The sequence below is a fragment of the Lygodium microphyllum genome, chromosome 15 (assembly GCF_053477565.2).
Source record: "Lygodium microphyllum isolate KBCC chromosome 15, Lygodium_microphyllum_v1.1.10, whole genome shotgun sequence".
NCBI lineage: Eukaryota > Viridiplantae > Streptophyta > Polypodiopsida > Schizaeales > Lygodiaceae > Lygodium > Lygodium microphyllum.
Window position 1 is genome coordinate 13,205,982 of NC_141149.1, and position 21,164 is coordinate 13,227,145.

Below are 21,164 nucleotides of genomic sequence, written 5' to 3' on the forward strand. Positions count from 1 at the left end.
AGAGATCAATATCCTCAGCTATGGGCAGCTACTTTGTAAGGACTTTCAATATCTCAAAACATTCTTTTGTTTTAGGCAAGTCACACAAAAGAAACCGAACCAAGCGTCCAGGACGAAGCAAGGCTGCATCGAGCAATTCTGGCCGATTCGTGGCAGCAAAAACAAACACATCATTAAGAGCTTTTACCCCTCCAGCTCCGTCAGCTGATTAACAACACGATCTATCCCTCTAGTATTATCATGTCCACGCTTTTTCTTCTTCAGGCCAAAATTATTGCGCTCCAAAAAGCGGTCTTTCTTCTACCAGAAAAGCGGCCCCTTCTTCTAAGACTGCAAGGTCTGCACATGCACCCAGCACACAAATAAAGGTGATCATATTTGGCTCAGTTCCATCCAGTTGCATTTGGTGAAAGAGCTCCAAGGCCTCCTTACCATGTTGATTATCTGTATATACTACCATCATGGAGTTCCATGATGTGAAATCCTGCTGAAAGATTGCATCAAACGCACTCCTAGCATCATGCAGGCTTCTACATTTCCCATACATATTCACAAAAGCAATCCCAACTATGACATCATGATCAAGTCCCATGCCGATTACTGCGAAATGCACTTTTTGACCTTCTTCTAGGGCTCCCAGGATAGTACACAATTCAAATAAAGAGACAAAGGTGATTAAGTTAGGCTTGCTGCCACTGAGCTGCATCAGGTGGAAAAGATTAAGGGCTTCCATTTCCTGTTGATTTTGAGCATATGCTGCAATCATAGTGCTCCATGTTACCACATCCCCTTTATGTACCTTGGCAAAAACATTCTTTGCATGAGATAAATTTTGGCATTTATTGTACATAACTGTTACTCTGATTGTATACTTTATCATTTCTCTTAGTGATGACTGGATTTTTGTCCAAATGGTGCAGAAGATACGGTTGTATGAACTGCATCAGAACAAATAAATGAATGGATTCTTGATTAAATCCATGTTCAACATATTCTGCAATCAGTGTCGTCCAGGATACGACATCTTGATCTGACATATTGTCAAATACTTCTTGGGCTTTTCCAAGCATACTAGATTTTGCATACATGTCAACAAGAGCATTATTGATAAATTCCTCTTGCTCCAAACCCTCTTCACTATACTGCCTCTGCAGAACAAAAGTATAATCACAACAACTAAATATGTACAAAGTATCAAATCCCACACATAACTTTTGGGTGGATTTCACCCCTCGGATGCACAGCAATACGACATCCACCCCCTCTAATCCTGTGCATCCTCCAGATTGGCCAACTACCCATGATCATTATCATCAAGATCCACAAACAGATCAATCTCTTCATTATGCATTTCCGGTATATCAACAAGATTATCTGTCATATCATTTGTCTCTTCTATTGGAGTTTCTTCTCGTTGCTCTTCTCTTGCAAATTCTTCCAATGCATAATCCTCATCATCTCTTTTCTTGAAAATCTTGATCCTTTTTCTTGCAATAGGCACTCTAAGCACTGCCCCATCCAATTCAGTCAGCTCATATGTTGCATTGTCAAAGACATGTCTGACTATGTATGGCCCAAACCATCTTTTCACCATCTTCCGAAGTGCAGTATGCTGATTTTCAAGGCTACTATCAAAGACTAATACCCAGTCTCCCTCTTCTATTGCTCTAGGCCGCAAGCGATGCCTGCTGTCAAACCTATCCTTATTTCTTAGTCTAGCAACCTTCAACCTGTCAATAGCTAGCTGAATATCCTTTGGTCTTCTCTCCAACTGCCAAATCCGAAGAGCTAAGAGCTCCTCTCTCGTCAAATCCTCCTGCCAAGGTAAAACTGACCAAGTCAAAGCACAAGTCTCAGTCGGCATAACTGGTTTCTGACCATACATCAACTCTACGGGCATACATCCTGTGGTAACACTGTGAGTCGTACGATCAGCCCACAAAGCAAATGGTAGAAGTCTCGGCCATTCTCCAATCCATCCTCTGCATGCTTTGGCTAATGCTTTCACTATCGGCGGATGCCCTCTTTCACTCTTCCCATTTCCCTCTGGATTGTATGCTGTGGTTAGAGCCAACTTGATTCCTAGTTGAGAGAAAAACTCCCTAACTTCATCTACATCCAATTCACCGCGATCCGTAGTGATCTTACCCACACAGCCATACCTGTAGAAAATTTCTTCCAATAAGAACTTACACACTGCACTAGTGGTCTTCGTTCTCAAAGATCTGCCCTCAACATGATTGGTAAGATCCTCTCTAGCCAAAACAATATATCTCATCTGCCATAGACCCATAGGCATAGTAACCAAGTCAACTACCCACTTATAATGAATGCATAGCGAATAGATCGGATGAAGCTCATCTCGATGATGCACTACCGAATACATCTGGCAATCTCTGCAAGTCTCTACAAAGTGAGAAACATCTCTATACATGCCTTTTCACCAATATTTCTCCTTGATTTTCTCATAAGTAGCCCACACTCCTCTATGACCAGCCCAAGGATTCTCATGAAACTCCCTCATCACCTGTAACTGTGTCTCTCTATCGCAGACAACCCGCAAAGGTAATCCGCCTCTTTTCTTTGGATGCTTCCAAAGAAATCCATCCTTGAGAAAATAACCATAAGCTTTCCTTCTGATCTTCTTGAACTCTTCATCTGTCCATTCATCTCTTTTTCTTAGTGTACTAAGGTACTTCCCAATCTACAACCAATCTCCAACATAGAGTTCTTCTATGAAATCCACAATATCATAGACATGGCAAACATGATCAACCATAGTGGCTGAAATTTCTGCATCATCCTCTTCTGCAAATAGTATTTCCTCATCATCATCATATCTTGCTCTAGACAACATATCTGCCACACTGGATTATCCTTTCCTGCTATGTGTTTGAATTCCGGATTTAATGACTTGATGTATGCAATCCATCTCAGCATAGCTATATTCGGAGTAGAGCAACTCGTAATCATACCAATCAATGGCAAGCAATCTGTCTCTACCACAAGTGAAGCTCCAAAAAAAGTACTCCTTGTCACATTTGAGAGCCGTAACAATCCCCAGTAACTCCCTCTTGATTTGCGGATATCTCCTCTGTCTATCTTTTAGGACTTTCGTCCCAAACCGAATAGCATACCTGTTTCCATCTGCATCATCTTGACCCACATCCCAACCTATGCCAATTGGACTAGTGTCAACTGTCAATACAATAGGTCTTCCGCAATTATAATCCGCTTTCGTGAGAGTAGGAGCAATCTGCAATAACTTCTTCAATTTCCACATGGCTCTAGTGTGGCTCTCATCCCAATAGAATTTCTGCCCCTTTCGAAGCAGCTGATATAAACAATCTGCTATGTGTGCAAAATGAGGTATCCAAATCATATAAAACACACAAGCTCCAATGAATCTCCGTACCTCTGAAGTAGTAGAACAATACTCCGCAATCTTGCCTATAGCATTCACCTTATCAGGTGAGGGTTTCCTGCCATAATACCCACACATATGTCCAACAATGACAACCTCATTCACTCCGAAAACAGATTTTTGCCCTGATAGTGTCAAGTTCACTTCTTCTAACCTGGCCAAAATCTTCTCACAAGCTGAAATATGATCAGCCACAAAGTATCTGCATCCTTGCTCATTTAGACTCTCATTCTTCTCTTCTTCTGCACACCCCTTAATGGGCATATCATCCAAGAAAGACATGGTAAGTTGAGGTATGTAATCACGAAGGACCTTATGCATGGCATTCATCATATGCGCAACAGAATTAGTGGCACCTTGAGGCAAGGTACACATCCTAACAAGCCCAATAGGAGTTCTCATGGTGGTTATATCGCTGCTTTCCAAAGCCAACTGAAACTAATCATATCCCGAATACAAATCACCTAAAGAATAGATGGCACGTCCAGCAAATGCTTCAGCAAACTCATCCACAAGTAGACCTATACCAACATTCCTGATAGTAACTCTGTTTATTGGCTGCATGTCCTGTATAAATCGGAGAGTACCATTCTTCTTTGGAACCGTAAACCACCTGTTTGAGTATGGTGCAGATGAAGGCTCAAGAATTCCCATCCTGATTTTCTCATTCAATAAATCAATCAGCTTTGGCAGGTGTGCCTTAGGCACTGGAATAGGTCGGAGATTCCATGGAATATGAGGAATAGTAAAAATGACCATAGGAGCAACAATATCTGGATTCACACATCCAATCTCATGCAGGAAAAAAGCAAACCCCCTTCCATGTCGCTCAAGCATCTCCTGAAAGCATTGCTTCTCTGTGGGTAGCAAGAAATCACCATTTCCAATTTTCAATTCAGCAAGAGTCTCTGCTGAAAATTTATGGCCTATATGCTCCAGATTCCTCTAAATTGGCTGTTTGGCAGCCCTCTCTATTTGCTGATCACTGTCAGGTGGAAGCGGTACAGCTACCGGCTTCACCTTTTTATCCACAGTCTTGTATTTCGTGTCAACCCTGGCTTCATTATGATCCTCTGCATTACTCAAATCTTGTTGTAAATCAGCAATTCTGCACTCCATTGGCTGAATATCCTCAGTCCTCTGCTCTATGGACTGCATAGGAACAACCCTAAACTCTGGATGCTGAAATATTTCAGCAGTAAACTCTGTTGGCTGAAAAATTCCAGCCCTCTGTGTCTCTGTAAGCTGATCATAATCAGCCGAAAACTCTGTTTGCTGAATTTTTTCAGAACTCAACACTTTTTGCTGAGTCACCTCAGCCTCTGACTCAATCTGTGACTCAAAATCTGCAATTTCATGAAACATGTCCAGGGATTGCACTAATACATTACTGTGACAACTCTGCATATCAGTTTTCAGCACATTTTCCATCTCTATCATCGTATCTGCACAAATCATACTATTATACATCCCATCTATATGCTCATCATCCTCTAAAATTCCTGCATTTTTCAAATTTTTCTCCTTCCTGCATATGTACTGCCTGGCAGCTCTAGGCAACTTAGAAGTCTTATGATAGCTCATCGAACTGTTTGTTGAAATCCCAACAAAACCGGAGGAGAAAACACTGCTGCCAGGAGGCAAGAACTCCAATCTCCTCTGCTCTGTACCACCATCGTCTCGCAAAACGGCGGTACCTAATGAAATCCCGAATCCCTCACAGTGGGCAAAGGTGCATCTCTGAGAGTATCCTTGTTTCTAACATGGTTCACACACACAGTCATAAACTGAACTGCTCTCATACCATCTTTGCAGCGAATCCGTGCATAAGCAGATCCATCATCCATTACCTTTGTTTCCATGCGCATCTCTGTGATAAATGGATGTCCAAGAATTATGGGATAAGAGCATGAATCCTGCACAAAGAAATGGAAATCCTCCTCTACATCTCCAATAGAAACCCTGACACTGGGACAAGCAACATACAAATCACCTGCAGTGTTGTTGGCGGCTCTCATACGCCACCCATGCTCTACATCCATAGGCCATCTATTACTCTCATAAACTCCACGAACTATGAGATTAATCTCTGAACCATGATCCACCAAAGCAACATAAGGCACCTATTTCTCTCCAATTTTTACCATCATCTCTGTAGTTGCCCTAGCTCAATGACTCCGCGAAAAGTGACTACACGGTATCAAGACAGGCTCATCAGTTTCAGCATAATGCATAGGCTGAACCCTCTTCTCTATCTGTGGAAAAACAGAAGCATTCTCAACCAAAACCTCATCCTCATCCTCATCCAACTCCCCAAGCAAAACTCCCTGTGTATCAATAGTAGGAAATGCATGTCTTTTCCTCTTCAGGACCTCTTGAAACTGATCTTCAAACTCTCTTTTTGAGATGCCCAAAACCTCAGAAATAGTAAAAGTCACCTCACTGCCAAGTATCTTGTCATTAAAGATTTTCTTCATGTCTGTAGATGTCTCAATATCGGACATCAATCTAAACCCTAGCTGCTTTCTCTCTCTGGGCTCTTGCCTCTTTTCTCTCCTTTGAGCATCTTCCATCTGTCGTTCTGGCCCTGGTCTCAAAGACGGTCCTGCAGTAGGTGGAGTAACAAACTCACCCCCTCTAGTCTTTTTAGCTGCACTTGGATTTTCTTCATCCCTCTTACGCTTCTCCTCAACAAGTACATTTGCTCCTTGAGACTTAGCCAAGTAGGCATAAATAGAGTACATGTCAACAGGCGAATCCCAACCTATCTCTGATCTGATGCTAGAGTCTGCACTAGTCAAAATAGTTTGCTGAATTTTTCCCTTGTTTGTAGTCTCCATAGCATAAGTCCATAGTGCTGACTGATTCTCTAATCCCTTCTCAATCTGGACTCCATATGCAGAAGCATCTCCTCTAGCTGTCACATAAGAAGTACGCGCAGCCATGGCATCCACTAACTTCTTCATTCTGCCTTTCCCAAAGTTGGTAGCAAGTGGAGCTCCTGTTTCAGTCAACCAAATCTTACCATCTTGTCCCCAAAATACCAAATTCTTCCTCCTTGCATCCTGAAAAGATTCACAATCCCTGCAATGTTGATCGTCCGTACTATCACACCAAATACATCTCCGATCTCTCCTAGGTGCACTAGGAGCACTCCTAGGTGCAGTAGGAGCACTAGAAGAAATAGTAGGCGCAGTCGAAGCAAACTGCTCTTTCAATTTTCCCACCAACTTCGCTTTAACTGACTCCAGTGTCAAATCCATTATGCCTTTGATTATGTCATCAAGAGAGGTAGGCACCGATGGAGCGGATGATTTTGGAGCAGAAGGTGCTGGCATTGGTCGTGGAACAGGAGGAATAGGAGGAGTGGAAACAGTAGGCACTGGCATAGGCCAAGAAACTGGCTGAGGAGGAGAAGAAATAACAGGGATAGAAGCAGGCATAGGAGCAGATGATGGTGTCGGTGTCATAGAACCATTCTGTAGGCGGGTCTTCCATATCCTTCTCTTGGTCAAAGTCGAGACCGCATCCTGGGCATCTTGCCAATTTGTTTTAAGACCCATAGGCTTCGTGCAATCCTCAAGAAGCTCTCCCAATTCTTCCTGAAGAGCAGGATCTGCAGCTTGCAAGAAAAGCTCAACTTTTTCAACATCCAATGCTCTTTGTTCAATGGCATCAAGCTGACTATACCTCTCTTCAAATTCTCGAATCAACTCTGAAGCAGCTAAACCTTTGTTTGGCATGTAGACCCACTCTCGGAATGACCGCCATGTAGCCATACCAAAGTCCTCAAGGAAATACTCTTCTTTCAAGGCCTTCTTAAAATCTTGCCAATGTGAATTTTGAATAAAAAGATCAGTCACTTTCGCCCTCAAGGCGGGTGTGACAAGACGAAGGAAATACTTACTCATAAGTCCAGCTGGACCTCCAAAAAACCCCATCTTGATCTCATATGTCTTCAAATATGCTGAAACATTACGGCCATCAAATAGCTTCTTCTCATTCTCAACTGCTTCAATCGCCTTAGTCGCGATGATTGCATTCTCCTGCTCCGAATATAGTTGCCTTTGTTGAGACAACTGTTGTTGATGCAATTGTTGTTGCTGCTGCATATACAATTGTGTCTACTGATTTTGAAGCTGCATATACATGGGCATATTCTGCAAAATTTGCTTTAGATCATCTGTTGAAGTACTTGACAGCAGTCATTGATGGAGCTGAAGTAGAGGACGTAGCTGGAATTGTAGAAGAGGCTGAAATAGATGCTGAAGTATCTCCCATCCTGAAATTTCTGCGACGCTTTCACGTCGCGTTCACCAAAGATGTCGAAGGGTTTTCAAAAGCAAAGTCGCAACCATAGAGGACCTTGACTAATTTCAGGATAGAAGATCAATCAACCAAATGAATGAAGTTGAATCTGCAATAGTAATTCCAACATAATGTGCATTGAGCAAAAGAATATTTTTTTAACAATCATGCCTGAGCAATACTCAGTTTCAGTTCCAAACTTGATATGACTGCAATTGTCTCCTGTGATGATGATCAGTTGTTGGGAAGAAACAACTTTTAGAAACCAACTGTTCTATGACAGGCACTAAAGATGGATTTTCCTGTATTTCCTGAGCCTCTTAGACCAAACCCTTTTGACAAAAAACGTATGTATGCAGTGATCAGCGCAGAATTTTCTGACAAGCCAAGGACAAATTTAGTTATATGAATCAGAAACCATCCTTTTTGTCTACAGCAGATACATATTGCAACAAGAATTTTCAATGCCATTAAAACTCAATAATATGGTTCAGAACCACTGCCAGGAAGTCCATAGCCAGAACTTGAGTGGTCCCAATACATTAATGAGGAAAATGAACTTCCTCTCACCTCTCCTGCACGAGATACATAATCCCCTCCTCCCTGTAGTACCGAGGAGTAGTCATATTCACTTGAGCCATACATAGAGCTTGATTCATTGTTTCCTAAGGAACTTGATTAATCATAATTCGATAGGAACTAGCCTGCTAGACCATAAAACTACTTTCATAGATGCCAGTAAGACTTTTGTAACCCCATGTAATGTATGGGTTTGAGTGATGTGGTTTGACCCACACAAGAGCGAAGTCAACAACCCCTTCAGGCATCACTTAATCATTCTGCAACACCCAAAGGTTTGAATACTTCTCATCAAGGATTTTGGTGACTCTCTCTGTGCAGAAGCTAGGTACTTCTAACAGTTGAACATCTGCAGATGACAAATTCTGTGCCCTTAAATGATTGCATTTGTAAACGGCAATATACATCAGTCACCATCCTGTGCAGTGGCTCATGCTAACGTTGCCCGTTTTCCTTTAATATCATGAGCCTTTTTAGTAATAGAGGACCTCAAACTCATGAATGCCTCGTAGACTTTGTGAAGCCTAATCCTCTCTTCTTTGGAAACTGAAGCCCTTGCTTTTCCAAGGACCAATTTCAAGATATTCATGGAAATAATAGGTCTTTCTGACTTCCCATCTCAACAGTTGCATACTGCCTCCACTTCAGAATCAATCAGAATCGCTTGCATATCAGCACCACTGTAATTTTCTGTCTGTGATGCCACCCAATAGATATCAATATCCTCAGTTATGGGCAGTTGCTTTGTAAGGACTTTCAATATCTCAAAACATTCTTTTGTTGTAGGCAAGTCACACAAAAGAAACCGAACCAAGCGTCCAGGATGAAGCAAGGCTGCATCAAGCAATTCTGGCCGATTCGTGGCAGCAAAAACAAACACATCATTAAGAGCTTCTACCCCTCCAGCTCTGTCCCTGCCACTGATTAACAACATGATCTATCCCTCCAGTATTATCATGTCCACTCTTTTTCTTCTTCAGGCCAGATTTATTGCGCTCCAAATAGTAGTCTTTCTTCTACCAGAAAAGCGGCCCCTTCTTCTAAGACTGCAAGGTCTGCACATGCACCCAGCACACAAATAAAGGTGATCATATTTGGCTCAGTGCCATCCAGTTGCATTTGGTAAAAGAGCTCCAAGGCCTCCTTACCATGTTGATTATCTGTATATACTACCATCATGGAGTTCCATGATGTGAAATCCTGCTGAAAGATTGCATCAAACGCACTCCTAGCATCATGCAGGCTTCTACATTTCCCATACATATTCACAAAAGCAGTCCCAACTGTGACATCATGATCAAGTCCCATGTCGATTACTGCGAAATGCACTTTTTGACCTTCTTCTAGGGCTCCCAGGACAGTGCACAATTCAAATAAAGAGACAAAGGTGATTAAGTTAGGCTTGCTGTCACTGAGTTGCACCAGGTGGAAAAGATTAAGGGCTTCCATTTCCTGTTGATTTTGAGCATATGCTGCAATCATAGTGCTCCATGTTACCACATCCCCTTTATGTATCTTGGCAAAAACATTCTTTGCATGAGGTAAATTTTTGCATTTACTGTACATAACTGTTACTCTGATTGTATAATTTATCATTTCTCTCAGTGATTGGATTTTTGTCCAAATGGCTTCCTAATGGTACAGAAGATACGGTTGTATGAACTGCATCAGAACAAATAAATGAATGGCTTCTTGATTAAATCCATGTTCAACATATTCTGCAATCAGTGTCGTCCAGGATACGACATCTTGATCTGACATATTGTCAAATACTTCTTGGGCTTTTCCAAGCATACTAGATTTTGCATACATGTCAACCAGAGCATTATTGATAAATTCCTCTTGCTCCAAACCCTCTTCACTATACTGCCTACACAGAACAAAAGTATAATCACAACAATTAAATATCTACAAAGTATCAGATCCCACACACAACTTTTGGGTGGATTTCACGCCTCGAATGCACAGCAATACGACAGCGCTGAGCATCGGCTCAAGGTTATTAAGGTACGATAATATATTTCACTTTTGAATTGTTGGTATTTTTGTTGTGTTGTGGTTGTGTGATGCTCTACCTGCATACGGGTTTTAAAAATTTTTTGAGCTATAAGAGGCTTTCTTTTGTTTTTGTATGGCTTGTGGTATATGATCGAATAATTGAATTTTTTAAGTTGTGTTGTGCATTCGACAAAGTCAATTACCCCAACGGGCACTCCTTAACATCTTGTTATCAAGTTGTGAGTGAGGCTTGCTCTCAATCTCCGCTCGCGTAACATCTATTTTTTTGTGCCCCCGCTGAGGAGTGCCGAAATTGACATTGTTGTTGTTTTGAATGTGAGTTTGTTTTGATTTCTTGTGATTGTTGAAAGTGGCTAATGATTTTCCTGAGTTTCATGGTAATCATACTGAAGATCCCAAAAGATTTTTAGAAAAAATAGAGCTATGTTGTTTGATAGGGAGAGTGACCAATCCTAAGGCTAAACTCCAGATTCTTAGGTATCAATTGCAGGGAGAAGTACAAAATTGGTTGCTTGACTTTGAAAGAAGCCTGCAATTTAAAAGATAGAAATTGGACTATGAGACTACTAAAAATGCTTTTCTATCTAGGTTTAAAAAAAGACAAAGTCAAAGTGAGATTTGGGTGAAAATAGAAACTTGTGTTCAAAAAGATAATCAATGTATTGAGGATTTTGCTAGGGAGTTTGAAAGATTGTGGAATCAATGGAGTTTAACATTGTTAGAAGGTGAGATAGCCCCAGTTATGCTGAAGATAATATATTTTGTAAATGGGTTGAAATTACAAGATTGGAGAGTGAAATTAGAGATAAAAAACCCTAAGACTTTTGAGGAAGCAGTGAAGATAGCTCAATATCAAGATAGGAAGACCAAAAGAAAAAAAGAGTTAGGGTTTGATGAACCAAGGGAAAGTTTGAGTTCAAGGTGAGTCGAGAGAAAAGTTTTTGAGGAGAAAAAAGTTAGTTATGCCTAACTTGAGAGAGGTATACGATATCCACTGTTTAGGAGAGATGAGTTGACTCATGAGAAATCAATAGAAGCCTATAAGGAGAAACTCCCTAGGGTGGTTGAGGAGAAAAATACTTGTTTGACTGATTGAAGTGAAGAGTCTAGGAGTGTGAATTCATACCCATTGACCATGGATACTTCTAGTGTAGTGATTAGAGATTTAACTAAAGAAGAGGGATCGATTGATGATACTTTGGAGCTTGAGGACTATAGAGATGAGCTAGAGATGGATCTGAGATGTAAAGAAGAAAATGAGAGACCATGTTGTTTTAAGGACCAAGAGTTTTCATGTTCTTTGGGAGAGGATGAGAGTCAAGAAAGTTTTGATATTTCTGATGAGGGAAGATGTGATGAAAATTCTTATAGTCATGGCAGTGTTGAAGAGAGTAAAGACAATTTAAAGAGTGAGTTTGTTTGCCTTGGTGATAGTATAGATGGATCTGATTGCTTGAAAGATGAAGAGATAATAGAGGATGATTTTTTGTGTCTTTTGGAAAACCATGAGGGGGAGGGCTTAGAAACTGTAAGTTTTCAAGATGAAGTTAAGGGTTCAAATTTGTTGCTTGACGAGTTGGTTGATATTTTTTGTGAGTTTGATGATCAAGAGAGTATTGAGGTTTTGGGTTCTAACTCATGTTGTGATTTTGGTGTTGGTGTTGTTGACTTAGTTGAGTCTTGTGAGTTATTTGGTGATGGTTTGAGTAGCCCTGGAGAGGCTTTTGTTTGTGGTATTGATGATGTGGTTTTGAGTAGACCTAATGTCTTACTCCTTAATAGTTGTGATGATGATTGTTTGGTTGTTTTAGGCAACAATGTCGAAGAGAAAACTTCATCTAATTGTCTTGTGGTTCCCTTGAGTTCTCTTGAAGTTTGTGATGATTCTGATTGGGGTTTTAAGGATCCTGAGAGTGACATTGATGAGGATGTGAGAGAGAATTTGAGAAGGGCTTTAAAAAAATTGAAAATTGAGAATTTGAGAGAATAGAGAAAATAGAGTTGAAAGGTATTTGTGAGGAGGTAGTTAAGGATTTGGTAATTAAGGAGTCTTTGGTTGAGGTTTTAGACCCAAAATTGTTGTATTGTGAAGATGTTATTTGTGATGATGTAGAGGTGAAAGTTTCTTCAATTTCTTGTGAGATTTCTTGTAAGGATACTATGGAAGGTGTACCAGTCTTTGTGTGTGAAAGACTCGATGGAGTCTTGTATTGTTGATGAGTTGAGTGATGTGGCTAGGTGTACTGGAGTGACCCCATTTGTGGATGTTGTTGGTTTTTGTGGTGTTACGAGTCTGGAGTTGACTCCTTTTGATGTTGTGTTTCATCGGATATTGAGTTGGGAGATCCTTACATAGTATCTTTAGGAGAAGTTGTAGATGAATCAGTGGATGAATTTGAGATTGGCAACAAAGAAAGGGTCAAAAATTTATTTAGAGACTCTAAAAGTAGCATGGTTTTTCCTAGGGAGGATGGGTGGCATATGAAGATTTTGGATTATGGTTGGGATTTAAAGAATTTAGAGGATGATGTATTTTTCTTAGATGGAGAGGATTGTCTCAAGGATTTTGATGAGAATTTCATGGATGAGTTTTGTCTACCTGTAAAGGAGTTGTTTGAGAGAAATGTGCCATTTGCGTTTTGTTGAGAAGATTGTGGATAGATCATTGGATTTGATTTTTGATTGGCTTATAAATGTTGCATCGTTTTATGAAAGCAACTACTGCACATGAATGTTTGCAAACTAGGGGGAGGGCTAAATATGTCAAGCGTTTTTTTGAAACTAAAAAGCCCTAGTCTAATTGTAGTTAGGATTGATTTTTGCTAGCTTAGGTATTTGTGTGATAGTTTGTTTTGTTATTCTGTAATTGGATTTCTTGTGTTTGACTGGCATAGGATTTGTTTGTGTCATTTTGTTTAATTTGTTGAGTGTGAAACTTGATGGCCTTGGTTGATCTTGGTATTTTTTTGAACACGATGAAGCTTGTGTTTGTCAATAGCTACTGAACATTGTGGAGCAAGGCTTTTTTTTGCCTTACCCCTTGATTATAATTGTATTTTGTGAGAGAGGAGAGTGGAGGGTCGCATGCTAGAGTGAGCTCTAGTCATGTCAATTTGGAAGTTGGAGCTTTGGGCATCAAAGCGCCGAGCATCGGCTCAAGGTTATTAAGGTACAAGAATATATTTCACTTTCGAATTGTTGGTATTTTTGTTGTGTTGTGGTTGTATGATGCTCTACCCGCATACAAGTTTTAAATTTTTTTTGAACTATAAGAGGCTTTGTTTTGTTTTTGTGTGGCTTGTGGTATATGATCGAATAATTGAATTTTTAAAGTTGTGTTGTGCATTTGACAAAGTCAATTACCTCAACCAGCACTCCTTAACATCTCGTTATCGGGTTGTCAGTGAGGCTTGCTCTCGATCACCGCTCACGTAACAACGGCACCATGGTCAAACATCTGTGACAACTTTATCATTTCGACTCCTTGCAGTATGCAACTTCTTTGCAGGCTCACCAACAAAGTGCATGGGCTAGAACAAACTCATCCACTATCTCATAAAGATTTATGAATCTGCTTGGAGACCTCTCAGTCGTTCATCTTCCTTCCTATAATATGGTGTTGGCGCCTTTTCCCTTTGCGTATTTTTTCTGGTCTGGTTCTTTTTTTAGCATACAACACATAGTTTTAGCATATAGAAAAGCGGCCTCTTCCTCCGAGCAACCATAATCAGTAGTCCAGGCATGCCCAATAGTAAACTTATGAAACCGCAACATATCCATCATTCCAACATGAGCAAGAGCACATCTGAAAAGGTCCGGATGCAAGTAGCTACCAGAAGGCCTCCATTGCTATCTCCCTCGATAGCTAGTTTCTTTGATTGAGTGTACCCTTCTTTAAGTAAGAATTCACCACATGATATAAAATCATCAAAACAGTTCTGCTTGTTGGCTAGAGAACCTGCTTTGCGCCATTCTTCACCATACTCCCCACCTCCACGAATGTTTGCAAAAGCAAGTACCTCCCCACAATGTCTAGCAAAAACTATACGTGATACATTAAATGATGGTGTTATACTGATATTGAAGCCTCTATAACCATATAATAGTGCATGATTCTCCCACTAAAGAAAGATCACAATGTTTAGGATTTAATTCTTTTGTCAATCAATCTTCTTTAACTCCTGGTACACCTTTCATTTGTTTTATCATCTTGATGTGTTGATCTAGTGCAGCCTCAACAATTTCACTTGGATCGTCCATTTTCCTTCTAAATTGTTTGTAACAAATATCAGATTCACTCCCAAACAACACTTGTCTCTTCTCTGAAATTGAACATGAACCAACTGAAGGCAAAACATTCAGGTAGAGCAAAGCACAATGTCTAAGTATGTACAAAGTAACAAATGTCACACACACAACTTTTTGGTGGATTCCACACCACGGATGCGCAGCAGTACGACAACGTCTTATTTCCTCCAAGTTTTTGCCCTCGTACTAGTAACAGGGCCTCAAGAATCTATCTCAAGTCACATAGATCATTTGAGTAGGACCCGGAGGCAAGGAATTTATAGCTAGAGCCCCCTAGCTTTCAAGCATCTTCCTACGTTCAAACTAATCCATAGAGAGACCTCTCGTGGCGGGTTTGGTCCAGGTTTCCGTTGTCGTGCCACTATGTGCACACCATGCAAAAAACTCTAGAGTATGGCTATCTTATTGATCTAGAGAGCCAATGCCATTTTAGACATTAGTGTTAGTGTCCATGGTTCAAAAATATTAGATTTTTGGACAAGTTTAGCCAATTTTCGATATTATCTCTTGTAAAAATCCATAAAACTGTAGATAAAATCTAGATTAGGATGACATGTAAAAGAAAGTAGGTAGCTTTTAGTCATTTTGAGAGGATTTCATGTAAAAAGGGGGATTGGCAAAATCATGCAATGCGTGAACGTTGTTTTCAGGCAGTAAACAACACTCCAAAGTGGGAGATAAAGAAAGAGTGATCTGGCAGAATTCTTGGCAGGTGTGTTGCTTTTTACCCCCTTTTGGAGCCAATGGAAGCATTAGATTGGTGATCTAAGTAGCTTAAAGGAATCTATTATTTTATGCATGTTTTTGTGTACAAGAGATTTTTCTTCTCATAACGCAGAATAAAATGACAGGCTTCAACTCTATGAGTATTCTTCTACATCTCCTATTTCTTTCTGTCTTTATTCTTCTATGTCTTTTATTTCTTCAAACCCCTTCTCTTCCATCTACTTCTTTCCTTGAATCTCCCTTCACCCTACTATCTCTTACCCCCATGGTAGACTTTCGACCCCAAATGCTCCAACAGTGGTGATCCCGATGTGAAAGTTTGCAACAAAGCTGTGTAAAGATGGGGGATTCTGCTGGATCAAGTGGTGGTGATGCTTTACAACAAATGATTGCTTTGTTGCAGCAACAACAACAGATGTAAACTCGGCACTAAGCAGAAAAAATTGATTCCTTAGTGGTGAATGCATTGCGAGCAGTGGGACAAGAATTGAATAAGTTCAAAGGTCAACATGTTTCAGCCTTCATCCGGTTGTATGAAGAAAAGATGTTGTTTTATGGGGTACCATAGTATGCATGGAGTCGGTTGTTTGGCCATGTATGCATTGCATGATCAGATTGATAAGTTACATATAAGAGATGTTGATTGGGTAGCTTTTAAGAAAGCTTTGAGAGAAGAGTTTTTCTTGGAAGATGCAGGGTTGGTAACTAAAAAGAAATTTATAGATTGGATTGAAAAGCCCAATAAAGGGTTGGCTGCTACAGCTTTGCTCTGTGAATTTGAAAGTCAGTATGCGCAGTTGGATGCCAATGAGAAATAATCATTAGAGATTTAGAAAATTGATTTGTTTTTTAAGGCTACAGATTCTATCTTGTAGGAGAAGCTAACTAATCATTTAGAAGATGCCTCTTCTGAAACAGGACTGAAATCAGATTGGGCTAATGTAACTGAAGCAATGCATATGTTGGTAAAGAGAGAGGGGATGAAATTAACATGGGGTACATGCACCACACCTGCCAGTGCTGCTAAAAAAGGGGGCTAAAATTGTAGCCATGTGCCTATAGCTATGGCCGAATAACCAGCTATACCTGTTGGTCCGTCTCTTAAAGGTGATGTTGTGAATAAATTAACCAACAGCATGCGTGATTTGAGACTAATTTTGGTAGAAATCTATGCAAAGGTTGAAAAATTGGATGTCAAGGTAGAAGAGAAGGGTCAAGAAATAGTCCAAAGACTATATAGAGAAGGATACAAGAGAATATGCATTTGGTGTGACAGTTTTCAGCATGAAAAGTAAGATTGTATAGCTTACCGTGAAGCAGAAGCAAAAAGATTGGTCTTTTGAAAAGATGGCAAAATACATGAAACAGAAACTAGCCTTCCAATAGAGACAAACTTTGGAAATGGTGGCATGCACAAGAGGTTGGACGATATTTCTCCAAGGATAGCATTTATTGCCATAGTATTGAGAGTGGAAAAATACTGAAATTTTGACTAATTTTTGTTGTTTTTTAGGTCTGAATGGTTGATTTTTTATGGATTTTGAGTGATATATGGTTGCTAATGGAAATGTTTGAAAGTGTTTTGGATAATATTGATTATGTTTTGGAAGCTCATGATGATTCTTAATAGAAATATAAGGCTCTGTGATGTTTTGATAGGTTCTGTTGAGGTTCTGATTGGTTCTAATACCTTCTGTTTAGCTTCTGGTTTGTTCTGATTTTCTTCTATATGAAGAATGGATTGATGATTGATGAAGGTTGAGGTATTTTGAAAGCTTATTGAATATTTTTTGATATTTTGGAATGGTTTTGGTATGATTTATGAGGATCTACTATTCTCTAATGACCTTCTGTAGACCTTTTGTAGAGCCTCTGTCTCTACTCCGTTCATGTTCTGTTCTGTTCTGTAGATCTTCTCTAAGTGTTCTGTAAAATGTATGTGTGACTTTGAAAAAGTTTTTTAACTTTTAGAAAGGATGAATCCAAGTTTAAAAGAGCTAAAAAAAATGGAAGAAGTAGCTGCTGAAGACTGAAGAGAAAACTGAAGTGACAGTGACAGTAGTGAGCTATGAAGAGACACTGTAGTGGCTCTGGTGCCCTTTCATACCTCCCATACCTTTTGGGAGGTGCATCCACGACCTAAGAAGGATTATTAAGTATCATTCTTGAGTATTGTAGTGAGGAGGTGATGTACTATTGAGAGAGAGAGAGAGAGAGAGTTAGAGATAGCCAATTCTATCAAAACAATGTATTTACTATGAGAGATTGAGAGAGAAAACTATGAAAACATTGAAGATGAATACTATGTGATTGATTTCCATTCAAAAGTGATGTATTATTTTATGTTCCTTGTTTTATTGATTGATTCTATGACGATGTTGAAGATTATGGTCGATTCTATCAAATCCGTGGGAGATATCTACTATGATGCTGCGTGAAGATTTGTTGTTTTCCTTGTTTTGGTCATCAAAATAATGAAATAAAATCTTGTTGATGTTACAAGATAGATTTTCTTGCAGTAGAATCCCCATTTCCTTGGTGTCTCTCTTGGAGCTCCATGTTTTTGGTGCACAGTAGGTGGGGAAACTTGCCATAAAAAAGCATTAAAAGAGGTTGAAAATGAAGGAAATGGCATTGTCGATGCTTGCAAGGTTCCTTCTTCCATTGAAGAGTTGGAGATTCTTATTTCCAAAGCCACTTTCCACAAGAAGTTCATTCCACAATGGTGGAACATATTAACATCATTATGCAAGCTCTATGTGGTAGACTATTTCCTCTTCCTGTTGAAGTAGTAGAAACTTGCATCTTGGTGGCAAATTGTTTGGGAAAAAACTGAAGGGTAGAAAAAGAGAGAATGAAGATTTGGCATTCATTGAGAAGTTTCCAGACATCATTAAGTGGGAGATTGTGAAGAAGCTTTCAGGAGTCGTGGTCTGTGTGGAGGTTCACGAAAACAAGAAGGAACAGAGTTGGAATTTGTTCGTGAATGCTCAAGAGCAAGATACGTGGGATGCTTAGTGTTTTGACATGTCCAATTAGCAACCCACTAGAAGTTGGTAGATAGAGTGTTTTTTCACAATATACACAGTTGAAACCCTCAGAAGCTGGCATTATTATAATGATGGCACAACAAAGATCCTAAGAAGAATGAGTTTTGATACTTTCAAAATGGAATATCTCCCCCTCTGTAGTGGTTTGAAAGATGAATTTAGAGATGTTGAAAAGAAGGAATTAGAAGAGATGTTGGCAAGAGAATCCTCCAGAGACTGAAGCCCCTCTTTGATTCTATTTTGCTGAGTACAGACCAACTGGTTGGAGCCAATCCCCTGATGAATGATGCAATCAAGAGGCAAGCGTTAGAACGAGTCTAGAGATACGTGAGAAGAGAGAAGGCAAGAATCAAGGCTAAGAACGAGCTTGCAGACAGCAGAAGCCTCCTTTGACGCCCTAAAAGCACTCTTTACAAAAGTCCCCATGGTGACTCACGGTCCCCTTCCTAGTCAGATTCGTCCTAGAAATATTGATGACAAGCCAACAAATGTAGTCCCATTGCCAATTTTTAAGGGAGAGTACAATGAAGACCTTGATCTTCATGTAGCAAAGTTTATGGTAGCATGTGTGGCTAATAATGCCAGAACCCTTGAGCATTGATTAGTAATATTTCCCGCCACTTTCAAGGGTGTGGCATTTCAATGGTATGAGAGACAAGAAATAGGAACTTTTGGCACATGGGATGACCTGAAGTTGGCCTTCCTCACTAAATTCAGGGAATGTTTTGAAGAGCGGATGCGAGAGGAGTTCATGAATCTAAGAACACCATATTGGAAAATATAGGAATTTCCCATAAGTTTGGGACACGTGGTCAAATCTTTGGATTTTTCATAACTTAAACACTATAACTCCAAATCAAGTGTTCTATAGCTCAATAGATTCCATTTTTCAAGCGCTTTCCAATGATAGGTTACATCATATGGTGTTGAGAAACTTATGGGCATGTTATCTAAGTGGCACCTTTTTAGTATTCAAAAAATGGGAATTGGGAGATTCCCAAACTCACTAATATTGTGTTTAAGTTAGTCCTCTAGAGAAAGAGTAGAAGCTTATGGATCGTGAATGGAATCCACCCTGAAGTGATGGACTAACCATCATTAGGATGAAGGTATCCAGAAAGGAGTATTCCTCAGAGGCCTACAACCAGAAGTTTGCAAGTTCGTGGAATTGAGAAGACCAGTCAATCTGCAAGCTATAGTGGAAGGTGCAAAATTGTATGATGAAGTTGAAGCAAGGTTGTCAATGACTCCAAGAAGAGGAGTCTTACCTCCTCCCATGCCATGAATGGTATACCCATCAAATGCAGTACCAGTGACAGTTCTCTACCTCTATTCACAGATGCAAAGTGCCGCAGTACAATGCTCCTAATCCACAGTGGTCGCCACAGACGATAGTGCCTCAAATGATGGTTCAACCACAACAACAATGGCCTCAGACAGTTCCTCCAATGGTGACTTGACAATAGTGGGACCCTATCAACTAGAATCAACAACCCCAAGTCTCAACAAGAGCTCTGAATCAAAACCAGAATAGAGGACCCTTTGGATCAACCCAGCCAGTGTATACAGTAATTACAGAAGCTTCCCAAAACCCTACTACAAGTACTCCAGGAGGTGAAAATCCGAAGGACTACTTATCCAAATCAGTTAAGTATCAAGAAAGAGCTTATTGATGTGATTACAAAGCAGCTAACAGATGCTGAAGGTGAATAGTTTGGTCCTAATTTCGGTCCAAGGCGGTTTCCCTCTCAAAATTACAGAGGATGACAATCTAGTGGTGGTCAGAGATCGGAGGTGGAATGTTACAGATGTGATGAAAAGGGTCATATCTCACCGAATTTTCCAAACCCTAGAAGATCTGTGGATTACAAGCCCCTATACAGCCGATGCAAAGGAGAAGGCCACATTGCAAAAAGAACTGTCCAAGTCCAAGGCCAATGCCACTGATAACTAGTAGAAAGCACAAGAGCCTGCCTCCAATTTGGTAGAGTTAGAAGTTGCTACTATCATGCGCTCCAAGAAGAAGGAACCAGTTGTCCAAAAAGAGAATAACTCCCCCACCAAGACTGTGAAGTTCAACCTGCCAACAGAGGGACAGAGCAGTACATGACAGAACAGTGTAGTACAGAGCACTGCAGTGCCACAAAGGGTCACAGAGATAGTCTCAAAAACAGGACTAGAGACCTAGGAGATAGACAACACAGAAGCAGCTCCAAAAACAGAGGAAGTGCAGATGCTGCCATTGCTAGAAGAAAAAGGAAATATGAAAATGGGTGTGGCCCCATTTCCCAGTCGATTGGAAAAGTTGTATATCCTATCAAAGAGTATGATTTGGTCAAAGACCTAGACACCTTTAAACCAAACTTAACATTTCGATCTTATCTCCTAGTTTTCGAAAAAGATTCAAAAGCATCTTGACAAGAAGATGTGGCCTAAGGATTGCTACCCCAACAACAACAAAGTCCGACAGAGCCCCAGAGCCTGTAAAGGAAGTAGATGTGGCTAAGGCCTTCCTAGATCTTGGAACCCCACAGATTAGTGTATGGATAGAAGGATGCTTTATTTCAGATGCATTAATTGATGGAGGCTCATTAATAAACATAATGACCGATGTGACAATGAAAGACTTAGGCCTACAAGGAATTCAGCCTACACAGTGGCTTATCAGATTGGTAGATCAAAGCAAAATCAAGCCATTGGGCATCCTCACATACATAAAAACAACCCTTGCAGGAAAAGATTACTGGCTA

The 21,164-nt window shown here is 40.1% G+C and overlaps 1 protein-coding gene across 1 annotated transcript; it reads right to left on the reverse strand.

Moving 5' to 3' along the window:
- Positions 1-271: 271 nt before the first annotated feature.
- LOC148024272 (pentatricopeptide repeat-containing protein CRR2, chloroplastic-like) lies at positions 272-766 on the reverse strand. The gene has a single exon (XM_087695061.1). The coding sequence runs from the start codon at positions 764-766 to the stop codon at positions 272-274; it is 495 nt and encodes a 164-aa protein (XP_087551187.1).
- Between the last annotated feature and the right edge of the window lie 20,398 nt (positions 767-21,164).

Bases quoted from the DNA above. Each gene is read 5' to 3' on its own strand.
- LOC148024272 (XM_087695061.1), bottom strand. From the start codon at position 766: ATGATTGCAGCATATGCTCAAAATCAACAGGAAATGGAAGCCCTTAAT.